The 26007-nt window shown below is 53.2% G+C and overlaps 1 protein-coding gene across 3 annotated transcripts in view; it reads right to left on the minus strand.

Moving 5' to 3' along the window:
- Positions 1 to 26007, minus strand: part of FMNL3 (formin like 3) — a 49838-nt gene that overhangs the window by 3592 nt on the left and 20239 nt on the right. For 2 of the 3 annotated variants that reach the window (XM_069491821.1, XM_069491820.1), the window contains exons 2-21: positions 18798 to 18881; positions 16292 to 16372; positions 15938 to 16014; positions 12352 to 12435; positions 9457 to 9609; positions 8089 to 8197; positions 7836 to 7912; positions 7404 to 7497; positions 5914 to 5988; positions 5159 to 5269; positions 4704 to 4853; positions 4159 to 4260; positions 2913 to 3192; positions 2366 to 2434; positions 2153 to 2277; positions 1664 to 1866; positions 671 to 905; positions 471 to 539; positions 264 to 344; positions 39 to 168 (exon numbers count right to left, since the gene is read on the minus strand). In XM_069491821.1, the coding sequence (XP_069347922.1) occupies positions 39 to 168; positions 264 to 344; positions 471 to 539; positions 671 to 905; positions 1664 to 1866; positions 2153 to 2277; positions 2366 to 2434; positions 2913 to 3192; positions 4159 to 4260; positions 4704 to 4853; positions 5159 to 5269; positions 5914 to 5988; positions 7404 to 7497; positions 7836 to 7912; positions 8089 to 8197; positions 9457 to 9609; positions 12352 to 12435; positions 15938 to 16014; positions 16292 to 16372; positions 18798 to 18881 (2389 nt within the window). The remainder of the gene's footprint in view (positions 1 to 38; positions 169 to 263; positions 345 to 470; positions 540 to 670; positions 906 to 1663; positions 1867 to 2152; positions 2278 to 2365; positions 2435 to 2912; positions 3193 to 4158; positions 4261 to 4703; positions 4854 to 5158; positions 5270 to 5913; positions 5989 to 7403; positions 7498 to 7835; positions 7913 to 8088; positions 8198 to 9456; positions 9610 to 12351; positions 12436 to 15937; positions 16015 to 16291; positions 16373 to 18797; positions 18882 to 26007) is intronic. The other variant, XM_069491822.1, reaches the window with a different exon arrangement.

A 26007-nucleotide genomic window follows, 5' to 3' on the forward strand; every position in this document is an offset into this window, starting at 1 on the left:
ACATGGCGGGCAGACCCACTTGGCCAGGCTCCCCTCACCTGCTGCAGCCTTCTCCACAAAGTGCAGCTCGTGCCAAAAGTTAGCCAGGTCTGGGTATTTCTCCTTCACCGTCAAGGCGATAAAGTGCAGCAGCGTCATCTTCCTGTCAGTGGACTTGGTATCCAACAGCTGGGAGGGGTGAGGACAGAGCAGGAGGGCTCAGCACTCTGGCTCCACCACTGCTGCTCCCAGGCTGCCTGCCTGTGCTGCCCCTGCCATCTTACCAGATCCAGGCTCTGGAGCTTGAAGCCATACACGGCTCCCCGCTTGCTGCTGTTCATGTAATTCCCCAGTGCAAGTATGATCTGCCCAAGAGACGCATGGGAGCAGGTCAGGCCCAAGCCCCAGGGGCTCCTTCCTCTCCATATAGCCCCAGGCCCCCACCTAGGACCTGGGAACCACTAGTGCCCCCCTTTACAACCTCTCCCTACCTCCAACATCTGCTTCAGCTTCTGCGAGGACTTGACGGAGGCGGAGGCTGCAATGATGGCGTTGAGTTGCTGGAAGTGAGACGAACACTTGAGGAACCCCAGGCTGGGTGAAGTCAGGGAGGGGCTGGAAGGACTGGCTAGGCAGGGGGAGGTGGCTAGCAGGTGGAGGGGCAGCACTGTGAGCTGGGTTGGGGCTGTACCGGAGTGAGCATCTGCAGGTTGTCCTGGAAGTTGCCCAGGAAGGCCATGCCAGCCATTCGCTGGGTCAGCCGCTCCACCTTGCTGAAGAGCAGCATGAAGCGGTCCTCGGCTGCCAGCTCCTCCAGGGGCTGCCGCTCCCGCTCATACTGCCGCAGCAGTTTCACCTCCGCCTCTGTGGGCAGGAAGCGCATCAGGCACTCCACGAAGTCCACAGGCAGTGTCTGCAGGTCAAACCTGTGCAGGGGGAAGGGACCGCCTCAGGTCTCACATCTGCCCACGTTTGCCCTCATCCCTTTTATTCAACAGCTCCTGGAAGGATCAGGGCAGGGGTCTGAGCACAGAACACAGCCAGTGGTGGAGGATCCATTGCCTCATTTGTCACAGTACCATCAATGACAGTATTTGGGGGACATTCCATGCTCCTGTTTAAAATCCTTAATGTCTTCCCTCTGCACCTAGATGAAATCCAAACACCTGTGCGTGGCGTAGGAGGCCCAGCTTACCAGACTTCTGCCCAACTCTCTTCCTTCTCCCCTATTCTCCTCCCTACACTAAAGCCAGATCCCATCTTCAGTGTCCAAGGCACCACGCTCCTCCCTCCAGGCCCTGAACTGGACTAACTCATATACTTTCCTCAGGTCCCAGTGGAGACATCACCTCCTCTGGGAGGCCTTCCCTAATCACCAGGCTTAGCCACATGGCCTTCCCTATTCTCCTAAAGCTGCCTGTACCTCTGCCATCTTGGTGATATCTCTCCATGTTACTGCACTGTTCCCACTGGACTAGGTGCTCCCTGCGTGAAGGTCTGGGCTGAATTCCACAGTGCCTGGCAACAGCATGGATGCAGCAAGTTCTGGCCAGGCCAGTGGATGACTGAGGGATGTGAGGGAGTTCTGTCAGAAGCCCTGAAATCTAGGGAAAGCCAGGCTCCTGGGTGGAGAAATGGGTTGCCAACTGGCTGTGGACCAGGGCCAGGTCAATGGGAGCCTCACGTGTGAATAGCCCTGCAGATCTCCTCGGCTGAGCGGCCAGCCTTGCGTAGGGTGATGGCCAGGTTCTTGGCACGATTGGCTTCCAACAGGGTCACCTTGCTGGCAGCCTTTTGTGCTGTCTTGTTCTTGGAGCAGATGAGGTCAAGGGCAGGACCCTGGGCTTTTGTTTTGAATAATTCTTCAAACTTATCCAGGTCCAGGTCCTGGCAGGATAGATAAGCAGAAAAATGCTGTGGCCTCGTGCTACTGGAAGATGCCCCGGCAGCGTGCCCTGCATTGGCCCAGAGCTCTGTCACTCTGGTGTGTTTCATGCATGCAGACACAAGTAAAGACATAACTAGAAATGCATGTTACATACATGGATAAAGGGCTCATGGAGCTGACCCTAGTCCCAGCCTGTCTGAGAGCTTTATCAAGGCTAAATGTGCTCAAGGGACAACCTGGTCCCCAGCCCTCAAATCCACCCCTCTGGGCCCCAGTCCCTGTCACCTCCAAGATCTTCTCATCATCAAGTTCGCTGAAGACAGTGCCACTGATCTGGTTGGGTTTCAATGCTGTCCAGTTGAAGACAGGTAGCCGGAACTTGGTCTTGATAGGTTTCTTAATTCGAATGGCTAGTTTGGGAGGAGGATCAGTGAGGCAGGGGCCGAGGACACACTCCCCTGGTCCCACCAGCCCTGCCCAGAGCCAGGGGACACTCACCTGACAGGCCCACCGTCAATACTACAGAGGGAGCAGCACCAGGGAGAGGCGGGGCTGGGGGACACTTGTCTGGGGGAAGAAATGACACAGTGACCAAGGGGTCAAGAGACTTCACAGGCCACCCTCCTCTCTGCGCCCCACGAGCCCCTCAATCTAGTCCTTAGAGACTCTCAGAGAAGGAGGCTACATGAACTCTGCTCAAGCTGCTCCCAGGAATCCTAACTTTGACAGGGCAGTTCTTGCTAGTCTCTGACCCAGTTTCTCCTGCAATAGTCTAAGCCTTCTCCTTGGCTGTCTTCAAAGAAATCTTTATGATCCTTAAAACAGGTCCACATCTGCCCTTGGGCACCCCTTTGCTAGTAACTTTTGCCTCCCTCAGATTCTAGCCCCTCCTCAGCCCTCTCTGCCCTGATTTTATATCCTTCCAGACCTCAGATGATGCCATAGTCCCAGCTTCTCTCTAAAGAAGACATTGCTGACTAGAGTTTTAGTCCCCACAGCGAGACTGCCCCTGCCAGCTCCCAGGGGTCACAGGAGTCGTGGTTACCTGGTAATGGGGGAGGTGGAGGGGGCAAGGGAGGAGCCGGTGGTGGAGGCAGAGGCAGGACCTCCTCGGGGGTTGGGTCTGGAGCCAGGATGTCCAGGTCGGAGGGTGGCATGCCCTCACTCAGCTCTGTGGGGCCTACTCTGGCCAGGGCCTCACTGCCCATGGACTCCAGGCCCCGGGCACTTGGCTCTAAGCGGCATCGGCGCTGGAAAGCCTCCTCCTTCTCTTTAATAAGCCTCCTCAGGGTGTGCACCTGGTGGTTCGTGTTCTCATATGTCTCCTATTGCCAAACAACACCATTAAGGGGAGAGTGGGCTAAAGGCACAGTAGTCATTGACCCTAGGACTGAGAATTCCTACCCAAGGATCTCTCAACCAGGGTGCTCAGAGTGGCAGAAATCCACGTGGGGGGTCGGGGAAGCTGCAACGCAGCAGACCCAGCGGCAAGCAGAAGAACTGGCCTGCTTCCCTGGCACCCTGGAGTGTCTCCGCTCTGCTCCAGCCTATGCTCACTGCACAGGCCCCTCACGGCCAGAGACAAGGTTATTGCCCCTGTGAAACTCGCCTTGACCCACTGTCAGTCTGACACAGCTGTTCTCGCCACAGCCCTTTGGGCTTCATATTGCTTTTTTGTTTGGCTTCGTATGATTGCTCAATTGGAAGCCCCTATGGACGAGACCCTGTCTCACCCATCTCTGTATCCTCCGCGGCTCCCCATACAGCAGTTAGCAGGGGCTGGGCAGATAGATAGTGAGCTTAACAGAGCTAGCATGCATTATAATCTTCTGGAAGAAAAGGTAGGGTTGGGGCACGACTTTATCACTAACAAAAAGTTAAGATTAGAAGGCAGAGAAGAGACTGAACTATGAGGAGCCCCTGCTCTCTCAATTTAGGAAACCCGGCGGACATCCTAATCAGCAGAGCCCCTGCTCGGGAGGCATGGCTGGCGGAAGCACGTGGAGGTGCAGGGGCACGAAACCAACAGCGTGGGCTGCGGGAGGAGGCCTGGACTGGGACTTCAGAGGGGCCCGTGAGGGCCCCATCTGCTCCCACCCTGCTCTGGGTATGTCTGGCACACCCTGGCTTCAGCTTCCCTCTCCAAGTGAAAAATGAGGTAAAATCATCATCTGAAAGCCTAAAGGGTGAATTGAGATCTGAATCCTAGAGGACTTGACATGACTGAGGAAATAAAAGCAAGACCCCAAGGCCCTGGAGCCCAGGGACTGCCTTCCCCAGAGCACACGCACCTTGATGCTCTCCAGTTCCTTCTCCCGCTGCAGGAGCTGCTTCTCTAGCTCTGCCACCCGCATCATGTTCTCATTCTCTAGGTCCAGAAGCTTCTCCGTGAGCTGCAGGACAGAAGGGCAGGCTTGGGGCTTCCCCTAAGGCCTGGACACCCGGCACAGCCTGAACCCCAGACAGGACCTGGGCCCAACATCCCCATGCAGGGCCTCAAAAGCAGCATGGTCAGGTCAGGCTCCCCTCCATCCTGCTCACAGGCCCAGGCTCTAATACCACGTGAAACAGCAACAGATACAAGGCAAATGGCCACATTCTGGCTTTCTCAAGCCCGAGGCCACGCCATGCCAGCCCTGGAGGTCAGTGTGTTCTAATTGGTGAATGATTCAGTAGCTCCAGCCAGAGTATGCTCTAGAGAGCCCTGGTGGGTGCTAACGCCTCCCCATGGCTCAATCTGGAGGTAAGTGCGTCAGCTCAGGATTCCTGGAATTCAGATGTCCCCATCCTCCCCTACCCTCAGCAGTGGCTCTGGGAGGCAAGGAGAACCACCTACATGGGACACATGCTCCTCCAGTTCCTCCACCTTCTCCAGGGCTACATTCTTGGTCTCAGCATCCTCCAACAAACCCCCCACGTCAAACACGTTGTCCAGGTATGCCTGAATCTGCACCTGCAGCTTCTCGCTCTCTGTGTGCCTTGACTTCTGGGGGAAGAGCAGAGAGAGAGGTAACTGGGGAAGCAGGCATAGGATCAGGGAAGCCTCCTGAGAAAAATTTAGTCTTCTTCACCCTTCACTATCACTTCCTAGAGCATTAAACCCATGGACTTCCTGCTCCTGGAGCTGCCTGACTGGGGAGCCATCTGCGAGGGGTCCTGAGTATCAAGCCACAGAAGACGGGCAGGGTTCCAGGAGCATCGAGGACTAGGCATTTGTAAAAGAGAAACCCTTTGTGATATGGCTAAGCTGGTCCTCCAACCCAAAGTGCCTCGCCCACCCAAACAGCTCACCTGAAGGAACTCCTCCAGACCCAGCTTGGTAAACTCATACTGCAGGTGGACTCGGAAGTTCATGTCCTCCACGGAGTGCACCACAATATTGATGAACTGCATGCAGGCCACCTGGGGGAGAAGCAGCCCAGCGAGGCAGAGACAGAGAGCAGAGGCAAGACACAGGAAGGATAGGCGGCTGTTAGAACATCATCATTAGCTGGATAATCAAAAGGAGTGAATAAAAAAGTTAAGTTTAAGGCCAGGTGTGGTAGCTCACACCTGTAATCCTAGCACCTTGGGAGGCCAAGGCAGGAGGATGGCTTGAGCCTAGGAGTTCCAGACTAGCCTGAGCAACACAGCAAGACCCTGTCTCTACAAAAAATAGAAAAATTAGCCAGGTGTGGTGGCTCACACCTGTCATCCTAGCACTCTGGGAGGCCGAGGCTGGAGGATCGCTTGAGGCAGGAGTTCAAGACCAGCCTGGGCAAGAGTGAGACCCCCATCTCTACTAAAAATAGAAAAATGAGCCTGGCATTGTGGCCTAAGCCTATAGTCCCAGCTACTCAGGAGGCTGAGGCAGGAAGATCGCTTGAGCCTAGGAGTTTGAGGTTGCAGTGAACTAGGCTGATGCTATGGCACTCTAGCCTGGGCAAAAGAGTGAGACTCTGTCTCAAAACAACAACAACAAAAAGATATGCTGTAGGCCTGGCCCCTGTTCTTGAGAAGCGCACAGCACTGCTGGGTGTGTGCCTGACCCAGGCCTAGTTCCTCACCATGAAGTCGATGTTGCTGTCCTCATTCCGGAAATACTCCATCAGCTTCTCAAAGCGGTGTAGCTCCTTGCACACCTGTATGAGCAAACTTTCTCAGTGAAAAGATCTGCCCCATGCAGAACTCAAGCCCCCAAATCCTGGCTCCCAGGAATGTCACAGCAAAGAACTGGTTCAGACCAAGTTTAATCACAACTCTATCTATAAAATGGGCCATTCTGGACACTATAAAAGAAAACCTGGGACCTGGAATCTGGCTTTGGGTCTCTGGCTCCCACTACTGACTGAGGGAACTTAGTAAAGCCTGTGCCCTTAGGCTGGCCTTTAGGTACCTCTGGGCATAGGCCAAGAAACACAGGGATCTGATGCTTCCAAGTTACTGAAGGAAGGAGGAAGGGAGGCAGGTCACAGCTGAGGCAGAAGGCTGAGGTCCTAGAGGGGACGTAGGGGAGGGGCCGGTGTGCGGGAAAGCCCTCTCTGAGAGGGGTCCAGAGGCTCCTGTGAGCCTCTGGGCTTCATGGAGGAAGTGCCATTTCCTGGCTTGAACAATGGATGCTAGGGAAGAGGTCCAAAGAAGAGGAAGGGGTGGGACCAGCAGCTGTGGCTGAATGTCGAGGAATCCTATTCAAGCAGATAGGGGTTCCAGTGCCAGGCCCAGAGGCTGGGGAAATTCCATAGAGGAGCTACCTCTCCCCTTACCCATAACAGCCAACAACCCAGGAAATATCCTTGCACACCTTCTCCCACTGCAAACGCATCTGCTTTGGGTTCTACTAGTGGGTTCATCGCATCCAAATCCCACATGGGGAGTCTCTTCAAGTACAGACACCCAGGCCTGCAGTGGGCCCAGAGTGGGACACAGGGATCTGCACTTGCAACAAGCCCCTCAGACAGGTGATTCTGATGCATGGTCAGATTAGGACCACTGGACTGTAGCTCTCAGCTGTCTGAGACTATAGCTGGCCAGTGGGAGGTTTCCCAGCACAAGATCACAAGATCTAGTAAGACTAAAGCTCTGGTTTTGCTTTTAAAAACAGTGGCAAGGCCGGTGGGCGGGGCATAGTGGGTCATGCCTGTAATCCCAGAATTTTGAGGGGCTGACGCAGGAGGACTGCTGGAGGCCAGGAGTTTGAGACCAGCCTGGGCAACATAGCAAGACCCATCTATACAAAGAATAAAATACCATCCAGGTGTGGTGGCATGCCTGTAGTCCTAGCTACTCAGGAGTCTGAGGTGGGAAAATTGCTTACCCCAGGAGTTTGAGATTATAGTGAGCTATGATGGTGCCACTGCACTCTAGCCTGGGAGACAGAGCAAGACCCTGTCTCTTAAAAAAAAAAAAAAAAAAAAAAGTGAGGGATGGGGGTTGGGAGGCTGCTTAGCCTCCCTCCAGTGTTAAAAATCATCACTGGAGACCGTGGGAAATGGTGCTTACCTACCTGGCCCCCCAGTCTCTCCCCTACACATACATACACACTGGACAGCAGACTGACCTCTTTGAAATTGTCAAAAGCAGCAAGGATGATTTCGTGACCTCCCCGCACCAGACACACAGCTGCCAGGAGCTCCAAGACAAGAGCTTTGGTCCTAAGGGGTGAAGAAGGAAGATAACACCCCAGCTCCCCATGCTGACAGCCACATGGCTCACTCCCACGACGGGGGGGTATCTCTGGAGAGTGGAGACGGCCTCAGTGGTAGCGGAGGGTAGGTTTGGGGAAGGAGGCAGGAGAAGGCAGGCTTGCTCCCCCACTGAGCTGTGCAGATGAGGGAAGCCAAGAGCATTTCTCCTCCAGCAGAGGTGAGGGGGCCAAACCAAGGCTCTGACAGGACCCAAGTCCAGGCAGGACTTCTTGTCAGGGACATGTGGAGCCCATATCTCCAGAGCCCTGAGCAGAGTCGGAAGGAAAGGGAGGGAAGGAACGCACCTTGGATTCTTGTTGTTGAGGCTGAGTGCAATCTCATTGACAGCATGGGGGTGGGACATGACCAGGTTGAATCCGTACTACAAGGGAAGGGACAGAAGGAAGGGACTTTGATGGTGGAGAAAGGAGCACCCAGCCAACCTTGACTGCAGGCCCACCAGCAAACCTGTCTCTGATAAGCTGCTGCCCTCCTAGCTCTGCTCTTCAGCAGGTGTGACAGAGGAGGTAGAACACCCTGGCTAGTGCCTCCCCTTACCTGATAGTTCATGATGGCTCTGAGACAAAGGATACAGACGTGGACGTCATCCTTCTGGCTCACCAGGCGAGAGTTCTTCAGGGCCCTGCGTCCAGGGAGAGTGCTATACCTGGGGGAGACGGGCCAGGCAGTCAGGTGGGAGCCGGGGCTGCTGGTGCAGTGTCTAGGAGTGCTCACCATCACCCAGACAGCAAGCTGACCCGCAGCAGCAGCAGCAAAAAAGGGGGAAAGAGAACCTTGTACCAATAGCCAAGAGGGACAGGGCGCAGGAGGCAGGGTGGTCAGCCTGTTTTCACTTCCCTGGAACAGGCCTTTGTCAGCAGCTACCCAGGATCCCAGCTTTATACCCAGTGTCCAAACCATGCTGACCCTAGAGATCCTTCAAAATACAACAGTTGTGTAGGCCTCCCCACTCCTCCAGATGGGTCCAGAAAGGCTTTCACCTCAGCCTTCCCTCTTTCCGCTTCCAGCTGCTGCATCTTTTGCACAATCTGTGAGGCAGGAGCATCTCAGCTCTCATCCCACTTCTGTCCTCGAAAAGGCAGAGCACATCCCCACAGGCTCTAAGAAGGCCAGGGGGCTACATCTGGCTTTGCACTGCCCCTCCACCCTCCCAGTGATGTTTCATGAAAAGAGGAAGAAGTGCATATGGGATCTGCCCATGCATGACTAGAATGACGAACAATGTCCGAGGGACAGAACCCAAAGGAGACTGAGTGAAAAGCACGGCCACTAGAGAGACAGAGACCAAGGAAAGGGCCACAGGACCCAAAGGAAAGCCTCGTGGAGGAGGAAGGGGCTCTGAGAAGTCATCTGGTCCATCCGCCTACCTCTAGGTAGGATGGCTCTTAAGACACTGCAGACAAATGAACATGCTGCAGTCTTGGAGCAAAAAGGTCTGAAGGAAGAAGCGAGGGGAGGGTGAGGGGCACGCAGGCTGTGGGGAGCTGGTCTCTGAGCAGGTGGTGGGGCAGAGTGAGGAGCCAGAGGGAGAGAGAACGAGGGCAGGAGCTGGACCACCCGGTGAAGGCCAAAGGCCAAGGACCTGTGTGAGACGTGCCCTGCTTGAGAGGCCCGGGAGGAATGGCAGAGCGAGAGTGAGGAGTGGAGGGGCCCCAGAGAGGGGTGAGGAGCGGGGACAGCCAGAACCCCAGGTGGGGTGGGCACAGCCGAAGACCATGTACTTACCCAGGACAGACCGCTGGGCAGAGTCAAGGAGACAGAGAGGACAGACCAGAGACAGACTGGCAGGCAGAGGGCAAGAGAGCTGAGCCTGGAAGCGAGAGTGGAGGGAGGAGCGTGAGCACTCACCGCTGTACCGAGACGGGGCGGGGGCTGGGGCAGGCGGGCGAGCGAGAGCACACATACCGGAGCACAGACTGGCGCGCAGAGCGAGCGAGGCTGTTGGTGAAGGGGGCCGACAGGGCACTGGGCGGCTGCAGGTCCTCGATTGACCTGCTCCAGGACCGGAGCTTGTCAAATGCACCATCGTCACCACTCTCCAGACCCTCAAAGTCAAACCTGGAGCACGAAAGGACACACGTGCGCACACAGAGGCACATACATAGGAGAAATTCAGTGCCAAGCCCCCACCAGGTTGAGCCTGCCCCCACCCTTCAGGCCTCTAGGGCAACAAGCAAGGGCGGCAAGGACAGAAAGCAGAGCTGGGCAGCAGAGACCCGATCCCGGTCAGGAGAGCCACCGACACAGGCCAGGGGCGCAGTAGGCACAGGCAGCAACCAAGAGGGGGATCTGAGGAGGTGGGACCCTGACGGAGGCCAACTCCACTGCTCCCCACTGGCCAGGCAACTCCAGGAGGAATGGCCACCCCTAGACAGCTGGGGAGCTGGCAGTCTGCGTACTCCAAGCCTTAGATGGGACATCGCCAAGAAGCTGTGGCTCCCTACAAAGACTACCCCACAGAGGGAGTGGTGGGGAACGGGCCAACTGCAGGTCTTGCGGCCAAATAGCCTCTCGGTGCCCTGAGGGAGCCCAGTTGGCTCTGGGTTGGGCAGGACTGAACAGAAGGGAGAGGGGGTCCCGGCAAACCCAGCGTGGGACAGTCCTTGATGTGGAGGAGGAGCACCACGCTGCCCCGTCCTAGCACTGGGTTTTAATGACCAGGTTCTCTATAGGTCTGGCTACTTGAGCTTTCTAGGTTTTTCAGATCTAGATGCTCCTTGGGCTTCAGCTTCCCTGGGGGAAACATCACAGGTTGAGATTGTGGACTGGGGTCTTGCAGTCTAGCTCCAGTAGGAGTTGGGATGGTTTCTCTGTTCTTCACTTCCTGCTTCTGGAACCAGATATCTCCCACCATCAGCAGTTTGTGATTGTGGCCAGGGCAAGGAGGACAGCCAAGATCACAAACCCACGGAGACTTCTCTTACACATCCCCGCTTCGGGATACACCCCTCTGAGAAATAGTCCTGCTCTCCTTTCCTGCCTTCTTCCCCCGTGTAGATCACTAGGGACTGAGGGAGCATCTCCCACAGGCTCTTCTCCCCAAGGAGCTCAGACTTGCACAGCCCCAGGGTCAAAGGCACAGAGCCTGAGGCTTTCTGGAATAGGAAGGGATATCCACAAATGCCAGCATGTTCCAAAGGAAGCAGGAGCAGGCTGTGCGGTGCTGACGATCAGGGGGTGTTTAATGGGCTCTCAGGTAGACCTCAGAGCAGCCTCCCTCATAGGGAAACAGCTTGCTGGTGGCTTCCCTCCATCAATAATAGCACTGTATTACCTAGCACTGGTGCATGCAGTTTACAAATAAATGCCTTCACTCAAACTCTATTTGGCCTCCCCCTCTTCCTCTCAACCCTTCCCGAAACACACACTCTCTCTCTTCCACCCTGCTCCCTGAGTCTTTCTTTTTAAAACAGAGTCAAAGGTACTGCCATGGACACTATAATACTGAGGTTCCAGTGTATTCTTGGTTTAGAGCAGCTGGGATTTGTTTGGTTTTCAAATAAGAGAGATAGGCTTATTTGGAAAAAATGATCTCCATCTTTTTACTATAAAAGCTCTGAATTTTAAAAAAAACACTTCAGCAAATGTTTTTCATTTCTTTCTATAAAAAGAGTGGTTTTTTAAGGGATAGGAGGATCACGGGGTATGATTTCTGCAGGGCAAGAATGAGGAATGGGCCACTCTCAGTTTTAATAGAAGATGACCTGGAAAAGGTGACAGAGAGGTCAAACACAGGAAAGGCATTAGTTCAAACTCCTAAGGAGAAGAGACTGAAGACCTGCTGGACAAAGCAGAATGGCCAAGCGGGCAAGACAGTAATAAGAACAGTGGAGTCTAGGCTAGGGCCAAGCCTCGGGACTGAGCGGTTTCCCAGGATGCTGGGGAAACTAGGAAAACCACGGGCACACCAGGAAGACTGGTCTTCCTAGGGCATCAATCTGAATATGTTGGTCACCATGTTCGTTATCATTATAATTCCTCTTTCCATGTATTCAGGTAATTATGGCAGGGTAAACCACCTTGAATAATAATAAAATTAACCATAAAGCTGCTACCACAGTATAGACCTAGAATGTTCAAAACATATTAGGGTGCTTTAACACACATCATCATCTAATCCTTACAACAACCCTGGAATGTGGCTTGCCCTTCATAGAAGAGGACATAAACTTGCTTGCGGTCACAGAGACAGTCGATGACAGACCTGAGACCCAAACCCAGCTCCATATGACTCAAAAGCCCTCATTCCTTCCACGACACCATGCTGTCTTTCCTGTGCTAACCCATTTCTGGATGCCTCCAAGCCCCCAGACTGCTTGAAAAAGTCTCCTCAATGCTTCATTTTTCTGTTTAGGTCAGAAGGTCATGTTCACGTCTCCTGCATTCTTCAATAATGACCAGGAGTAACCCTCTCACATCTGGAGACCCAAAGCTGCTTCTTGAAGACTCAGTTTTGCAAAAATGAATGAATCCCACCAGGGCATCTCTCCCAGAGGCCAGGCCATTTCCTTGGATTGCTTGCAGCCTGGCATTTGGATCCTTTGGGTTCTGATTCTAGGCTCCCTTCCAAAGCTCTCTTCCTGCTCCCCAAACGCACCCTTTACTCCAGGCCACAGCACTCTTCACTGGTCCCTGGACACCACCATGGCTGCCTGTCCCCTTCCACACTGCCGCCTGGCTCCTCCCTCCTGTCCTGCAATTCCCATTCCCATCTTCACTGTTGAACTCTCACCCCTCCTCATGAAAGCAGAGTGGAACTCACCAACTGGCCGCCAGCCTTAGCCCCAGGGTGGTACTCACATGACAGAACACTGGGCAAAGGACAGGTAATCCACCAGCACATCCAGGCCTTTGTTTTCATCATTCAGAAACTCCCGCACCCACCTGCAGATAAAGGAAACCCAGTGACGGGGGGCTGCTAGAGTGGGTCAAGGGTGACGAGGGTGATGGGTCTCTGACCTAACAACACCTCCTCCTGGATCCGTCTGGAACCTAGCACCGGGCTAGGAAAATTCTGAAGATCAAAACCCATGAGAGACCCATTTATAGTCATGTCACCGGCCTAGACCTCCCCTAGGCAGGGGAGCCAGGGATGGAGAAAGTACAGGCCCTTCCAAAATCCCTCGCTTTATCGTGAAAGTGCTCAAGCCAAACAAGCTTTCAGGCAGTCCCTCTTTAAGGGCCAGGGCCCTGGCTCAGTCATCTTCTGTACCCCCCGCATTGCCCATGCTTAGTGTTTGCTGGAAGAATTGGGGAGGTATCAAGAACATTCACCATAACGCCTGTAATCCTAGCTCTCTGGGAGGCCGAGGTGGGCGGATCGTTTGAGCTCAGGAGTTCGAGACCAGCCTGAGCAAGAGCGAGACCCCACCTCTAAAAATAGAAAGAAATTATATGGACAGCTAAAAATATATATAGAAAAAATTAGCCGGGCATGGTGGTGCATGCCTGTAGTCCCAGCTACTCGGGAGGCTGAGACAGGAGGATCGCTTGAGCCCAGGAGTTTGAGGTTGCTGTGAGCTAGGCTGACGCCACGGCACTCACTCTAGCCTGGGCAACAGAGTGAGACTCTGTCTCAAAAAAAAAAAAAAAAAAAAAAAAAGAACATTCACCACAGGCCCACGTGCAGAGCTGTGCTTGATTGAAGTCTCAGCCTAGATACAGGCAGGAAGGGTGAAAGGCAGCTCTGGGATAGAGGCATCTTGGACCAAAGGGCTCTCCACCAAGCCCAGGGAAGGAGTTTGGGGAAGCAAAGAGCAAACAGGGATGTGTAGGAGCTCTGTGTTTAGTCAGAGTGGGTTCAGTAGAACTGGAACAGGCTTGGGGAGCAATCAGGAACTCAAGTAACTCCAGAATGGCTGTGACCTCTTGGAGCCAGATGAGGACTTGGGCCCCTCAGCCAGGAAGGCAGGAAGGCAGACGAGAAGGCCCCAAAGGACAATGCCAGGGCATTTTTGCCCCTCTGCCTTCAATTCTTTTGGGCTGACATATCTCTGGAATGAAAGTCAAGAGCGAATCTAGGGGACTGATACATGACAGGCTCGTTCCACAGCAGAGAGAGAGAACACCCGCAGGATGAAACCCTTACTCTCCAGAGTGCTCTACTCCCTCTGAATGTCTGGGGTCTTTCCAGGCCAGCTGTGCCCAAACTGCCCCCTGCGGCTGCTCCCACAGCTAGAAAACCAGCACCATGTCGGCTGGCCACACCCTGAGCTATGGAGGGATGCTGGGGCCAGAGCACTGGCCCGGCTGAGATTTGGCAGCAGGTTTTGGCTGAAGCTGACTGACACCGGAGCTGCCTGAAGTTAGCTTCCTCTCTGGGGGCCGACAGGCCTCCTGTTTCCTGTCTGTCTGCTCTCCAGCTCCCCACCCCCTTCTCATTTCCTGTCTGAGTCTGTACTGCTATTTCAGGATCTTGACACTTTGAGGAGAGGTTAAAGGGCACTTAGGCAAGGCGGAGAAGCCAATACAAATCAGGGAGGGAGGAGGAGCTGGAGAGGCTGTGGAATCCCACTTCCCAGCCTGCCCCACTCCGGAGCCTGAGCTCCCATCTGCTGCCCCTGCACACCCAGCTTCTGCAGGCCCTGGCTATGACCAACACAGGACACTCCACTCCCCACCTTGCCCTGGGTTCCTGTCACCCTGAAGCACCACACGCCAGCCTGACAGTCTCTTCCTACCCGGGGACCCAGGAAGGACACTGGCCCTTGCACATAACTCTACCCAGAGAAGCCCCAGTTCAGATGGCAGCACCTCCTAAAATGCCAGGCACTAAGCTACCCCCTGGGAACCAAGGAGCAGGTCCAGACCTCTAACTTGTGTGCCAGCTGCCAAGAGGCCCTGGGCCTGGGAACCATGCTGCTCTGGCCCTAGCTCCTGGCTAACAGCCAGAGGGGCAGGCAGCAGGTAGAGGGGGCGGGCAGAAAGGACAGTCACACACTGCTCTGTGGCCGTCTCCCAAGAAGGGCAGACATCCTTACCCCAACGACAGTAGCACTTAAGGCAGAAGACAGAAGGGCTGAGAGGAAAGGAAAGGCTCTGTGGAGGAACACAGGGTGGCAGGTGGTGCTTGGGGCTGCCATCGGTGTCACTCTTACCTTCACATGTAGGCGACTGAGAAGCCTCTGCCAGTTTGTCCTTCCGTGAAGGATTTACCAAACAAAGGTGCAGGCTTGGCCACACCTTTCCCAGGGGCTTGGCTTGCAATGTCTGGTTCACAGATGAGACATGGAAGCCATCCTCTGGCCACCAGAGCACAGCTCCCAAGGCCAGGAACCATCCCTTTCCTGTTCTCTCCTGTGCCGTTTCCCTTGTGACTGCTGCCCCAGCTGGCTACATGCCTGTGTCCCCTCCCTCTAAAGAGCTGCAGGCAGGCTCAGCCTGGGGGTGGACAAGTAGGTGGCCGCTGTGACAAGAGGGGAAAGGCTGATATGTCATTTGGCTCTTTCCACCCTACTCTTAGGAAGACCAGGAACGCCCCAGCCCCAGCCCGGGCTCCACTCCTCACTCATGTAAGCTCGACATACACGCCAGGCCCCTGCCAGGTCCACGATCCTGTCTGCAGTTCTATGTCAGGTGTCCCTCACTGTCCTCTCTGTATCCTCTCTGTATGTGTACACGCACGCACTCTCACACACACATGCTCGCTCTCTCTCTCACTTTCACTACACGTACCCTTGCTGGTTATGGTTTCATAAAACTAAGGCCACTGCCCTCTTTCGCTGTACCTCACGCCATTAGCCCTCTGCGTGTTCAGCAATTCCTGGTTCTGCAGACAGAGATTAGAAAGAAAGACCCACACAGCTACTAGGGGCCCTGTCAATGGGTTGGCAGCACAAGCCTCTGAATCCAGAAAACGTTCAGCTCCTGGCCGCCTGCTTTGCATCTTCTTTCTTGGTATTTCAGGAAGCTGCTTCTGTTCATGAACTAAGATTGTCTTTTCTCAAACAAGCAAATAATCTCCTGGGCACCAAAAGGTCCACGAAGTTACCAAATGGGAAGGAGGTTTCAGTTACCCAATGCTGTATTTCCCCCCTACCCCTCAGCCTTCTCTGGGCCTCGCTTGGCCTAGCACCAGGCCACAGGCAGACTCCAGTCTCAGCTGCTGTGGGAATGTCTCCCACTCAAAGCCACAGGCTGAGGACCCCATGAGAGGCCCCAAGCTTGCCAGAAGCATCCAGTCAGCAGCTGGCAGGGCTGAGAGGGAGGAAAAGCCAGAAAAGGAACAGTCTGGAGCTCTGGAAAGCCAAGAAGCCATTCAAGAGGCAACTCTGCCCTGTGGCAGGGAGCACAAAAGACAAACCATCCTCAGAAGACACCAGATCCCGTGCAGCCACCAACCACTCGGGGTCAGGTAAGGAGGCTATAGTGGCCAGATCCGACTCACCCAATGTGGTTGGTGCGAAGTGAGATCTCCAGCTCTCTTAGTACTTTGGTTGACTCCTGTACTCTCCTCCTGAACTTCTGTAAACATGGAATTTTCTGTCACTGATGAAGGCCCCCAATCCAACTTTACAGTACAAACAAAAAGGGTAGAAAAGGAAAAGGAAGGGATACAAGAGAGCAGTTCTAGACCCTCCCTCAATCACTGGCCAGGCACTCCAGGCCCCTGGCCGCAGAACCCAGAAATCCAACTCCCATTGCTCAGAAACAGATTCCAAGCCACAAGTCAAAGGTTGCTCCCAATCCCCACAGGACTATCGAGGGCAGCAAGACGGGGCCTCTCTGCCCCATACTTCACCTTCCGAGTTACACTGGGGTCTAAGAAGCTCTGGAGTTTCTGGATGTAAGTGTGGGGAGGATTCTTCACCTGGAATCGTTCCTGTAAGGGAAACATGCATATGTGTCCACACACAGATGCCCAGACACCCGACGAGGGCCCTGAGAAGTGGGGCACTCAGTGTTCAGTGGGAGGGGACTCAGCCTCCCAAAGTTGTCATCTGGCTCTAAACATCATCCAAACCCAAGGTTCCCTCCTATGACTTATTAACCCCAGGTATTTCCCATCTGTTGTCATCTTCTCCTCCAATTAGTGCTCCCTGAGCCTAAAACATTTTTCTATGTCAAAAATTATTTTAATGGCCGGGCGCGGTGGCTCACGCCTGTAATCCTAACACTCTGTGAGGCCGAGGCGGGTGGATTGTTTGAGTTCAGGAGTTCGAGACCAGCCTGAGCAAGAGCGAGACCCCGTCTCTACTAAAAATAGAAAGAAATTATATGGACAGCTAAAAATATATATAGAAAAATTAGCCGGGCATGGTGGCGCATGCCTGTAGTCCCAGCTACTCGGGAGGCTGAGGCAGGAGGATCACTTGAGCCCAGTAGTGTGAGGTTGCTGTGAGCTAGGCTGACGCCACGGCACTCACTCTAGCCTGGGCAACAACAGAGTGAGACTCTGTCTCAAAAAAAAAAAAAAAAAAGAAAGAAAGAAAGAAAAAAAAATCCAGGGCGGGGGGTGAAAAAAAAATTATTTTAGGAGCCTGCTGCTTGCTAAGAAGATGCAGGGATTACAGAACTGCGAACAGTACCCAAAATAAAGATATGGTTGGGAAAGGCTGCTCACTGCCTGGCCAACTGAGGGACAGGGGTCAGGATGGCCAAGGGGAGAGGTGCTTGGCCTCACAGAGTCCAGCTTTCTCAGCCCTGAACCCTGCAGACAGGACTGGCCTGGTTTTGCAGCGTAGACACAGCTCAGGGCTGCAAACACACTTTCTGCTTCTTGCCCAGCCCCCAATCCCCAACAATCCAAAGCAACCTCAAATGCTGACAGCTGCTTTCAGCAAGGCAATCCCTCGATCCCCTTCTACACAGGCACAGGACCCGGTCCTCTCTTGGTTGGCCCAATCTCTTCAACTCACTAAGAAACTCAGGGAAAATCTCTAAGCAGTCTGGCCCCAGAAGTGCCATCACCACTAAGCTATCTGAAGAGCTGGGGGTGGAGGGGCTGGAAAAGGTCCAGGAGAATGGTATAATGATAGAATGTTAGAAAATAGAACCTAAAAACAAACGAAAGAAAGGTTTGAGAAAGAGCTGAAATTATGTGACCTAGAAAAGACTGAAAGATCATCAATTAAAGAGCCTCAATACCAAAGGGCTACTATTCTCCCAACCCCAAGCAGGTGCTAACCAACCTCTCCTACTGCAGAACACAAGGACATGGGTCTCAGTTGGGAAAGAAGGGACTTGGACTATCTAGGACCTCTGAAACAAAATCCCAGCTTAGGTCAAGCAGCGTGCCCTGGGGAGGCCATGGAACAGAACCACTAGCACAGACTCAGCATCTGCTGGCCCGAGCCCCGCCCTGGCTCCATCACTCACCAGTGTTAGGCAAGTTGCCGAGCCCTGGGTTCTTCACCTATAAAATCCAACAGTGCCCTCCTCAGAGGGTTTTTGCGAGGATGAAATGAGATACTGCAGTATGTATACAGTACTTGGTCCACAATAAGCACTCAATAAACGTTAGCTATTATGATTTTGTTCAGGGCTTGAAAAGAAAGAATAACATTGTTCATGACAAAGCCTCCACGGTGAAGTGCTGAGTACACACACGGCCCACTCTGTGCTGGGTACTTCCATACCTTTCAAGAGATAAGGAAGCAAAAGCCAACTCTCCCAGCCCTGCAGACAGGCTTGTCTGAGTTCACAGACTTACGACTCGTGATCTTCATATGTGTACAGGGGAAAGAGCCAGGTCATAGGTGTTAGAAGATCTCGATTCTGAGCAATGATCTGTATTCTCCTCCAGCTCTACACACTACCATGCAGAGAGAGCTTCTGGTTCTTGGCTGTTCCGAGATCTGGGAACAGAGGAACTGGGGCTCCTCAATCCTAAAGGCCTATAGGTAACGAGAAACACCCCGCTATTTGCCAGGTCTGGGGAGGAGTGAGAGATGAACGGTCCTTTGGAGTATACTGCCAGGCACAGCCCTAACCAGGCAAAGGCAGAAACAGGCTCTTCTGGGAAAACCACCAAACTCCACAGCCAACCGACCCTACACCCCAGACCTACACAAACCACCTTCATACGGCTGCCCGCTGGTAGAAATCAAGACAGCTCTTGGTAGGAGCTACAGGGGAACGTGGCCTACCGGCTCTGTCTCTGTCATGAGAGTCCTCTTGGAACAGAAAGTGAGCATAGACTGAGGCCAAGTCCAGGCCAGGGGTTTCAGTCAATGCCTTCAGCCCTGCTGCCTTGTCCAGCCCAAGACACAACTCCCCACCTTCCTGCCCTTCCCCAAACCCCGTACCTGGTCACAGATCAGATCCCACTTCTTCTCGTTGTCATACTGCCGCAGGAGCCGGGCCTTGTCAGGAGGGAGGTTCATGGAGCTCTGAGGAGAGAATCTGAGTCAATGGGGCTGAAACCACCACCCACCTGGAGGAGAGAAAGGCCACATGTCCATATCTTTCCCCCTCCTGGGCCCTCAGACTTCACCTGACACTCTGTCGCTGAGAAGGGAGGCTTGGAAAAGCAGGACAGTTCTGCCTTCCTATTCAGTTGAGTTTGGTAGACCAAACCACAGGTTGTGGAATCAATTTAGTGTGTCAGGATTAACTTTATTTTAAATAGACATAAGCAGATTAAAATAGAATAGAAAATACCAGAACTCATCACAATTAGGAAATATAATGTTTCATGAAGCTTGTTTCTTTTATATTTTATGCATGTATACATAGATATGTCACATACATAGGTCATGCTATAAAATGTACTTGTTAACATGAGATGGGTCAAAAAATTTGAAAGCCACCAGTTTTAAAGCAGCAATATTTTTTCAATTCACCTTTCCCCCATGACTTTCCTGTGCCACACATTTCCATGGGTGAATCCTTGGCCACTCACAGCCTCCATAGATGCTGCAACTCTATTCCTCCTCCCCATATCAGCATACAAGTGAATGAGACAGGTATCAGCATAAAGATAACTGCTCAAATTTTTTTATGAAAAAATTCACAAAAATCAAGGACTTTAACTATTAGTAGCAAATTACTTACGACACCCCTCCCAATTAATTAAGACACAGCAAAGTGTCCTGATCCCTTGTTGAAACACTTTGAAATAGGATACTGAAGGACAAGACCAGGAGTCATTTTATTTTGTTTACTACTGTTTGGTGAATGAATAAATGTATAAAGTGTGAGCAACTGAGTGAGTGACGCCTAAGGCATCCATGTGGCGCCCCCATGGCTACCACGCAGGATACCTTCCTGCCTTCATGCTCACCCAGCCAAGCCTACCTTCTCATCAGTCTGGCTGCCTTTGTTCCAGGTCACAGCCCTTACCTCTAAAGGCAGTCTGACACTTTTTTTTTTTTTTGAGACAGAGTCTCGCTCTGTTGCCTGGGCTGGAGTGCAGTGGTGTCACTGTCACTGAGCAGTAGCTTACACCAACCTCAAACTCCTGGGCTGAAGCGATCCTCCTGCCTCAGCCTCCTGAGTAGCTGGGACTACAGGCACGCATCACCACATCTGGCTAATTCTTTTATTTTTGGTAGAAACGAGGTCTCGATCTTGCTCAGGCTGGTCTCAAACTCCTGATCTCAAGCAATCCTCCCACCTCGGCCTCCCAGAGTGCTAGGATTACAGGCAAGAGCCACCATGCCTGGCCAGTCTGACACTTTAATCAGACCACTGCACCTGCCTCCCTCCTACTCCTGAACCAAATATGATCCCCCACCTGAAGTGTCACAACTGTCTGATAACCTGCATGACTTCCCACAGATGCAGCCTCTTCCCCCAGCACACTGCCAGCCACTTGGAAGGCCTTCCTCTCATCTTTCTCTCCTTTACCTACTGTTCCAAGTTCAGCTCTAACTCCTTGGTGACCCAGGCATGCCACTTGGCTTACCCCTGCCCACTCCTTGACATCCTCATCTCTGGGGACATGAATCGTGTGCACCCAGGGTCCCTAAGGAGTCATGTAGGCCCTGCACTATTCCAGAAGCAAAAGAATCCTGGGAGGGGGTCCTCCACTTTCTAAGAAACTAAAAAAAAAATTCTTAAACATCATTTATTTCTGCAATGCTATCCATTTAATGTACTTATCTCTCACACACTATTAAACCATCTGTAAGCTCATCTAGCCCCTACAGGGTTGTGCTATCCTTACAATCTCCAACTCCCAACACACACCTAGTGGGGAGTAAGGTGATGGCAAACCTGTGGGTAAGAGCTCCCAGTTCCAAGATTTGGGCCCAGCTGCTGACTAGAAACAGGGTCACTATGGCTCAGAAAAGAAAGTAGGGTTGAGGTCTCTGGTTGGAGTTTATAAACGGAAGAATTCAGGACTATACAAGTGGAGCAAGCGAGATAAGAAAAGAAGGGAAGAGACCACCACATTGAACCTCTCCCCGTGGTTTCTGCTGCCCCATGAATCTGCCTGAATTTCCATAGGAAAGAGGGGTTAACCGAGTTTTCCCCACAACCAATGTGGTACAGATGGCAAGATGAACAAATGCAAGCCTAGAGTGTTCTCTCTGGAACTGTGCAGCATGTCTGTGTGGATGTCAGGATGGAAGCAGGAGACCTCAACAAAACAGGGCCCCCACGGTCAAAGGCAGGCCCAGAGCAGGTCTCTAGCCTAACGGGGCCAGGCTGTGGCCAGCTGAAGCCAAGACAGAATTAAGCAGAAACAGTCCTAGGGACTGGTCCTGGCTCTGTGCACATTGCTGCCATCTGACCGTTTCTCCCGTCTGTGCCATGAAAATAATTTTCTATTGTCTCCCCTGGAAGAAAGCTGCTGGAGGGGGGGAGGGGCAGCCTGTCACTACTGTGGCAGACATTGCATCCTGTCAATACCAACTTCCTCCCTCAGCCACCACTGTCAGTGCTGTGGCTCACGCTTCCCCACCAGGTGAACTGGTGAGAAAATGTTTGGTCCCCTCGGGGTTTCAAAGACTGAGCAAAGTCACCCCCTTTGGGACCCCTAGCCTAAGAGCATAGAAGAGGCACATCAGGGACCTGGTCAAACTCTAGATCCTCAGGAAAGGTGGACCCCAGAGTATGGAACAGGTGGCACAAGCGTGAGGAAGCTCTGACCACAGGCCACATCCTCCAGCCTAGAGCTTTGGGTGGCACTCTCTGGAGAGTGGCTGCAGCCTTCTCTGCTTCTTCAGGGGGATGAGATGAGGAAGGGGAAGTCCCCCAGGTTCCAGCACTCTCACATGAAACCTGTGCGTAGGAGCCACCTGCCAAGGGGGCAGGACTGGGCCCGGCAGGACAGTTCTCTTCCTGCCAGACAAGGGTGTCAGGGCTTCCGCCTCCACCTGACGATGTGCGTGAGTCCGGCAGGGCCCCACTGTCCTGAGGAAGCTCTGCTTAGCTTCCTAGGAAGGCCAGCTTCCTGAGTTCCAGTACAGCCAGGGAGCAACCTGACACGGTTCCGGTCTCAGTCAAAGGTTTGTTTCCTTGACATTTTCCCTCAGTGGTTCCACAGAGACCGTGGGCTCTCAGAAGGCAGAAGCTGAGTTCTCGCTAACTTCTGGTTGAGACCTTTGCTGCACAGAAAGGGTCTGGGAAAGGCGAGAGCCCTGGTGTGTGTGGAGTCAGAGGGCCCAAGATCAACTTGAGCTCTTCAGAGTTACTGAACCTCGGTGAACTCATCCATAAATTGGAGATAATCTCCCTACTTCACAGGGTTTTATGAGGATTAAATGATAAATATTTTATGTCTGTATGTGTCTGGAACACTGTGGGTGTTCAACACAGTTCCCTTCTCCTTCCGCCTGAAAATCCCGTGTAATGTTCTGACTTCCCAGGGACCTGTCCTCTCGCTTCTGGGCTGTCTCTCTCTGCCTCAATCCCTCCTTCAGCAACTGCTTCCCAACACTCTTGACTACAGAGCAATCCTGTCCCCTCCACTGACCCCTCTCTAGCTTCCTCTCACAATACGAGGCAATTTAAGTCCCACCACCCTTGGGGGAATGGGAGACCCCAAGGAGGGAGTGGGGGAGACAAGTCACAGCCAAAATAGCCACAATAGGAGATGGGAGGAGAAGGGGGAAGATGAACTCAAACTGAAGCAACTCTGGGGCTGATTCCTAAATCGCAGGGCACAGCAAGAAGGCTAATAACAAAAATCTGTAACGGGAAGAAGCCAAAAGGCGCGTGTCTGATGCTTCTCCTGCAAGGGTGCTCTGGTTTGCTGCCAGCGTGAGGCCAGGCAGATTGCCCTGCTCTGGGGGCTCCCAGTCCCTCCAGTGAGGTTTCCTTACTCTCCACCCGACCCCTCGGCCCCAGGGAAGCCAAGGAGGCGGCGGCAGCACTGGTCGCAGAGATTCCCTTCCCTTTCCTGCTCTGCGCCCCAGTCCAGTTCGCCCCTCCTCGTTTCCTTCCCACTGCAGGGGAAGGGAAATACCAGTGGGGTTTGGAGTTTCCTTCAAAGCTGTGGGCTCTGCTCTGGGACTCGCCCCTATTCTGCCAGTCTTCTTGGGCCAGGCCTGGGGAAAACCCAACAAACAAATAGGAACGACCAAAAATTCCCAACTATTTCTCTTAGTCCCAGTCGGCCATGATAAATCTTAGCAGAAACAAAAATGGCACAACTTCTTTGAGAGACAGGGAAAGAAACGTCTGAAATGTTCCTGGAAAAAGGACTGTGGAGGCTTTAGGGAAGCTCCAGTGGGGGCTGTTTATTTTGAGCAAATACAGAAAGTGAGTGGTAGTTTTATTAATGTTTTCCCTCTTGAAACCACCTCCCACCAAGTTTTCTATGGCTGGACACTTCTCCCAAGTGTGGTAGCCCCGTGCTTAACCCACAGGATGGGAAGCCCTGGGGAGAAGAATCTAGGACTGTCTTGCAGATAAACAAGGCACCACATGTTTCTCAACATGCTGCTGGGCACCTGGCTGTAGGGGCCACAAGTCCTCCCTGGCATCCACAGGTCAGCCCATGGGCAGAGGAGCAGAGATGGACAGTGGTGGGAGGGCACCAAGTTTGGGAGTCCAGGAGTCTGCTACAGGAGCAGCTGTAACACTGTGTTCCCACCCTTTGTTCCTACTAGGATCCCCCTCACAAACCAATGAATCTGCCCCCGAGCCAATGGCAAAGCAGGCAACACAAGGCACAAAGGCCCATTACCAGCCACCAAAAGGACAGAGTGTTAGGAATGGCCCAGCCTGCCATCCACATGTCTCTGCTGGTGGGCAGCAAGCACAGCTGGGGCCAGCTGGGCACCGCTCCCAAAGGGCGAGAGCCCAAGAAGGTGGGAGGTACCAGCTCCTGCTGCCTTGGCCCCTTGGCGGCCACAGCCAGCCCTGCTGCAGTAGCAGCTCCCAGACAATGAGAGCTATTTTCAGCCAGCGCTTTAACGCAAGCCAGCTGGCCAGCGTGCAGGGCGGGAGTCCTCCTCCACCCAGCCCGCCCAGACGGCCGGCCCAGCCCATTGCCTATGCTGCTGCCACCTCCACGTCACTGTTTGTTTATCTCATTGTTTCAGCACAGCTTCTCCTAACTCTCCCCATCAAAACTGCAATCCTGTAAAAAGAAAACCGAAAAAGTAAAATCAGAGAGTTTGACCAGAGGTCCAAGAGCTAAAATTTTCAAAGGTCCAGACATGGGAAGCACAGCAGCCCCTCTAAACACCCACACTTTCCCCCGGCCCCGTGACTGGCTGGAGTAGTACAGGGGAGGAAATGGAACAGATGGATGGCCAGATCCCACTGCAGCCCTCACAGAGCAAGGCCAAGCCTGGCTTCACTGCCAACCGGGGAGATGAAGCTGACTGCTCTCCTCTCCCCGCCTGACTCCCGCCCATCCTCCTCTCCAGAGCTCAGGTTTGGAGATGATAACTTGAGACAGCCCAGAATGGGCCTGAGTCAACTGTGAAAGGTTCTGGGTGAAGAACTGTATCTCCTGCAGCAGAAAGGAAATCACAGGAACAGTCAACGGCCTTTGGCTAGAGGGAGAGGCAATCTCTGCCCTGCCTTGATGGGGTGGAGGTAAATACTTCATCCAGCCCCTGCACACCAGAGCGCTCAGAACAGGAAGGGTGGAAGGCAGCAGTTACCTCCCCGGACTCTAGGCCTCCCAACCTGGTTCTGCCAAGCTCCACAGCCTCACCAGTGCAGCCCACTGCTGCCCATCTCCCTCCCTATGTGACCCCATGCACAGGAAGGACCATGTGGGTACAATACACTCTAGCTACAGTTTTCTCTAGGCCTGAGCTTCCCTGTGAGACGTATGGGAAAGTTGCTGGGGTACTGCATGACAAAAGGCATCAGAAGAGTGGGGGTGCTCCTTGACTTATGGGTCTGTCTGGCTTAGGTCTGGCTTTTTGTTTTTGTTTAATTGAAGCTATCACTTTGGGGACAAGCTGCCAGGGAAAAGCCAGGTCTCACAGGCTCAGAACCATGTCTGGAGAACGTGCTTCTGTGGTCACTGATGACTCTATAACCAGAAATGACTTACTGAGCAGTTTCAGGCCACATCCCTGAGCAGCCTGGAGGAAAAAGAAATGGATTCACCAGATGTCTCAGGCTGAGCTCTGCAATTCACACCAGGGAAGTCGGATGAAGAAAAGGTCCTCAAAGGCCAGCATCACTCAAAGAGATGGCTTTTTCCAAATACAATTACTCCCCTGAGTCTTCTTCTTCACCCTAGAGGATTCTTCCACCAGATCCTGAGAAGGCAAAGGAAGCTGGCCATGTCCCCAATGCCAGTAAAGCCCCCTAGCTCTACCCTCTGTCACACCATTGGCCTCATACCTGACATCAGGTAACCCCGCAGATAACCTGGCCCCTAGACCCTGGTTGAGGCCACCTCTTCCAGCCTACCCAGTGAAGAAGTAAACAATCTCAGATAGGAGAGCTCCTATTAGCACTTCCCAACCGAGCCCCCAGGCCCTAGCTAAAAAGCCACTGCCACAGCAACTTGATCTGTCTACTGGCTCCTCAGCCCCTCCTCGCGGTTAGCCAGACCCACACACTCCCCAGTTACGCAGAATGGAAACTATTCCGCTGGGGGCAGCCGGTTTTCCAAAGCCAAAGAGTCTGGGGCAGAGCCTCACATTCTCCCCACAGCCAATCAGTGTCCTCCCTCTCCTCAAGAAGTTCTGTCCTCCTGCCTGGGGAGCCCAACAGACAGTGCTACCTCTGAGAGGGCACTATATTCCCGGGGTTGCATCCCCATCACTCCCCACACCACAGCACATCTCTCACCGAGGCCCAGGGGGTCTCCCTCCTAAGGTCTCTCATCTATACACTCCCTTCCAACCCACTGTCACCACCTGGATGGCCTTATTGCTCACTCTCGGCCCTCTGGGATAACCTTCTAGCTGGCATCCCTACTTCCAGGACTTCCCTCCCCCTCCACCCTGCACATGGATGAAACTTCCAAGCTCATAAATCATGTTTATTCTTGGTTCAGAAACTTTTTTGACTCCTTATCATTTACACAAGAACCTGAACTCCTTGGTGTGTTGTTCTTACCAATTTACAGTAAGAGCTTCCAAGGTAAGA

The sequence above is a fragment of the Eulemur rufifrons genome, chromosome 16 (genome assembly GCF_041146395.1).
Source record: "Eulemur rufifrons isolate Redbay chromosome 16, OSU_ERuf_1, whole genome shotgun sequence".
NCBI classification, from domain to species: domain Eukaryota; kingdom Metazoa; phylum Chordata; class Mammalia; order Primates; family Lemuridae; genus Eulemur; species Eulemur rufifrons.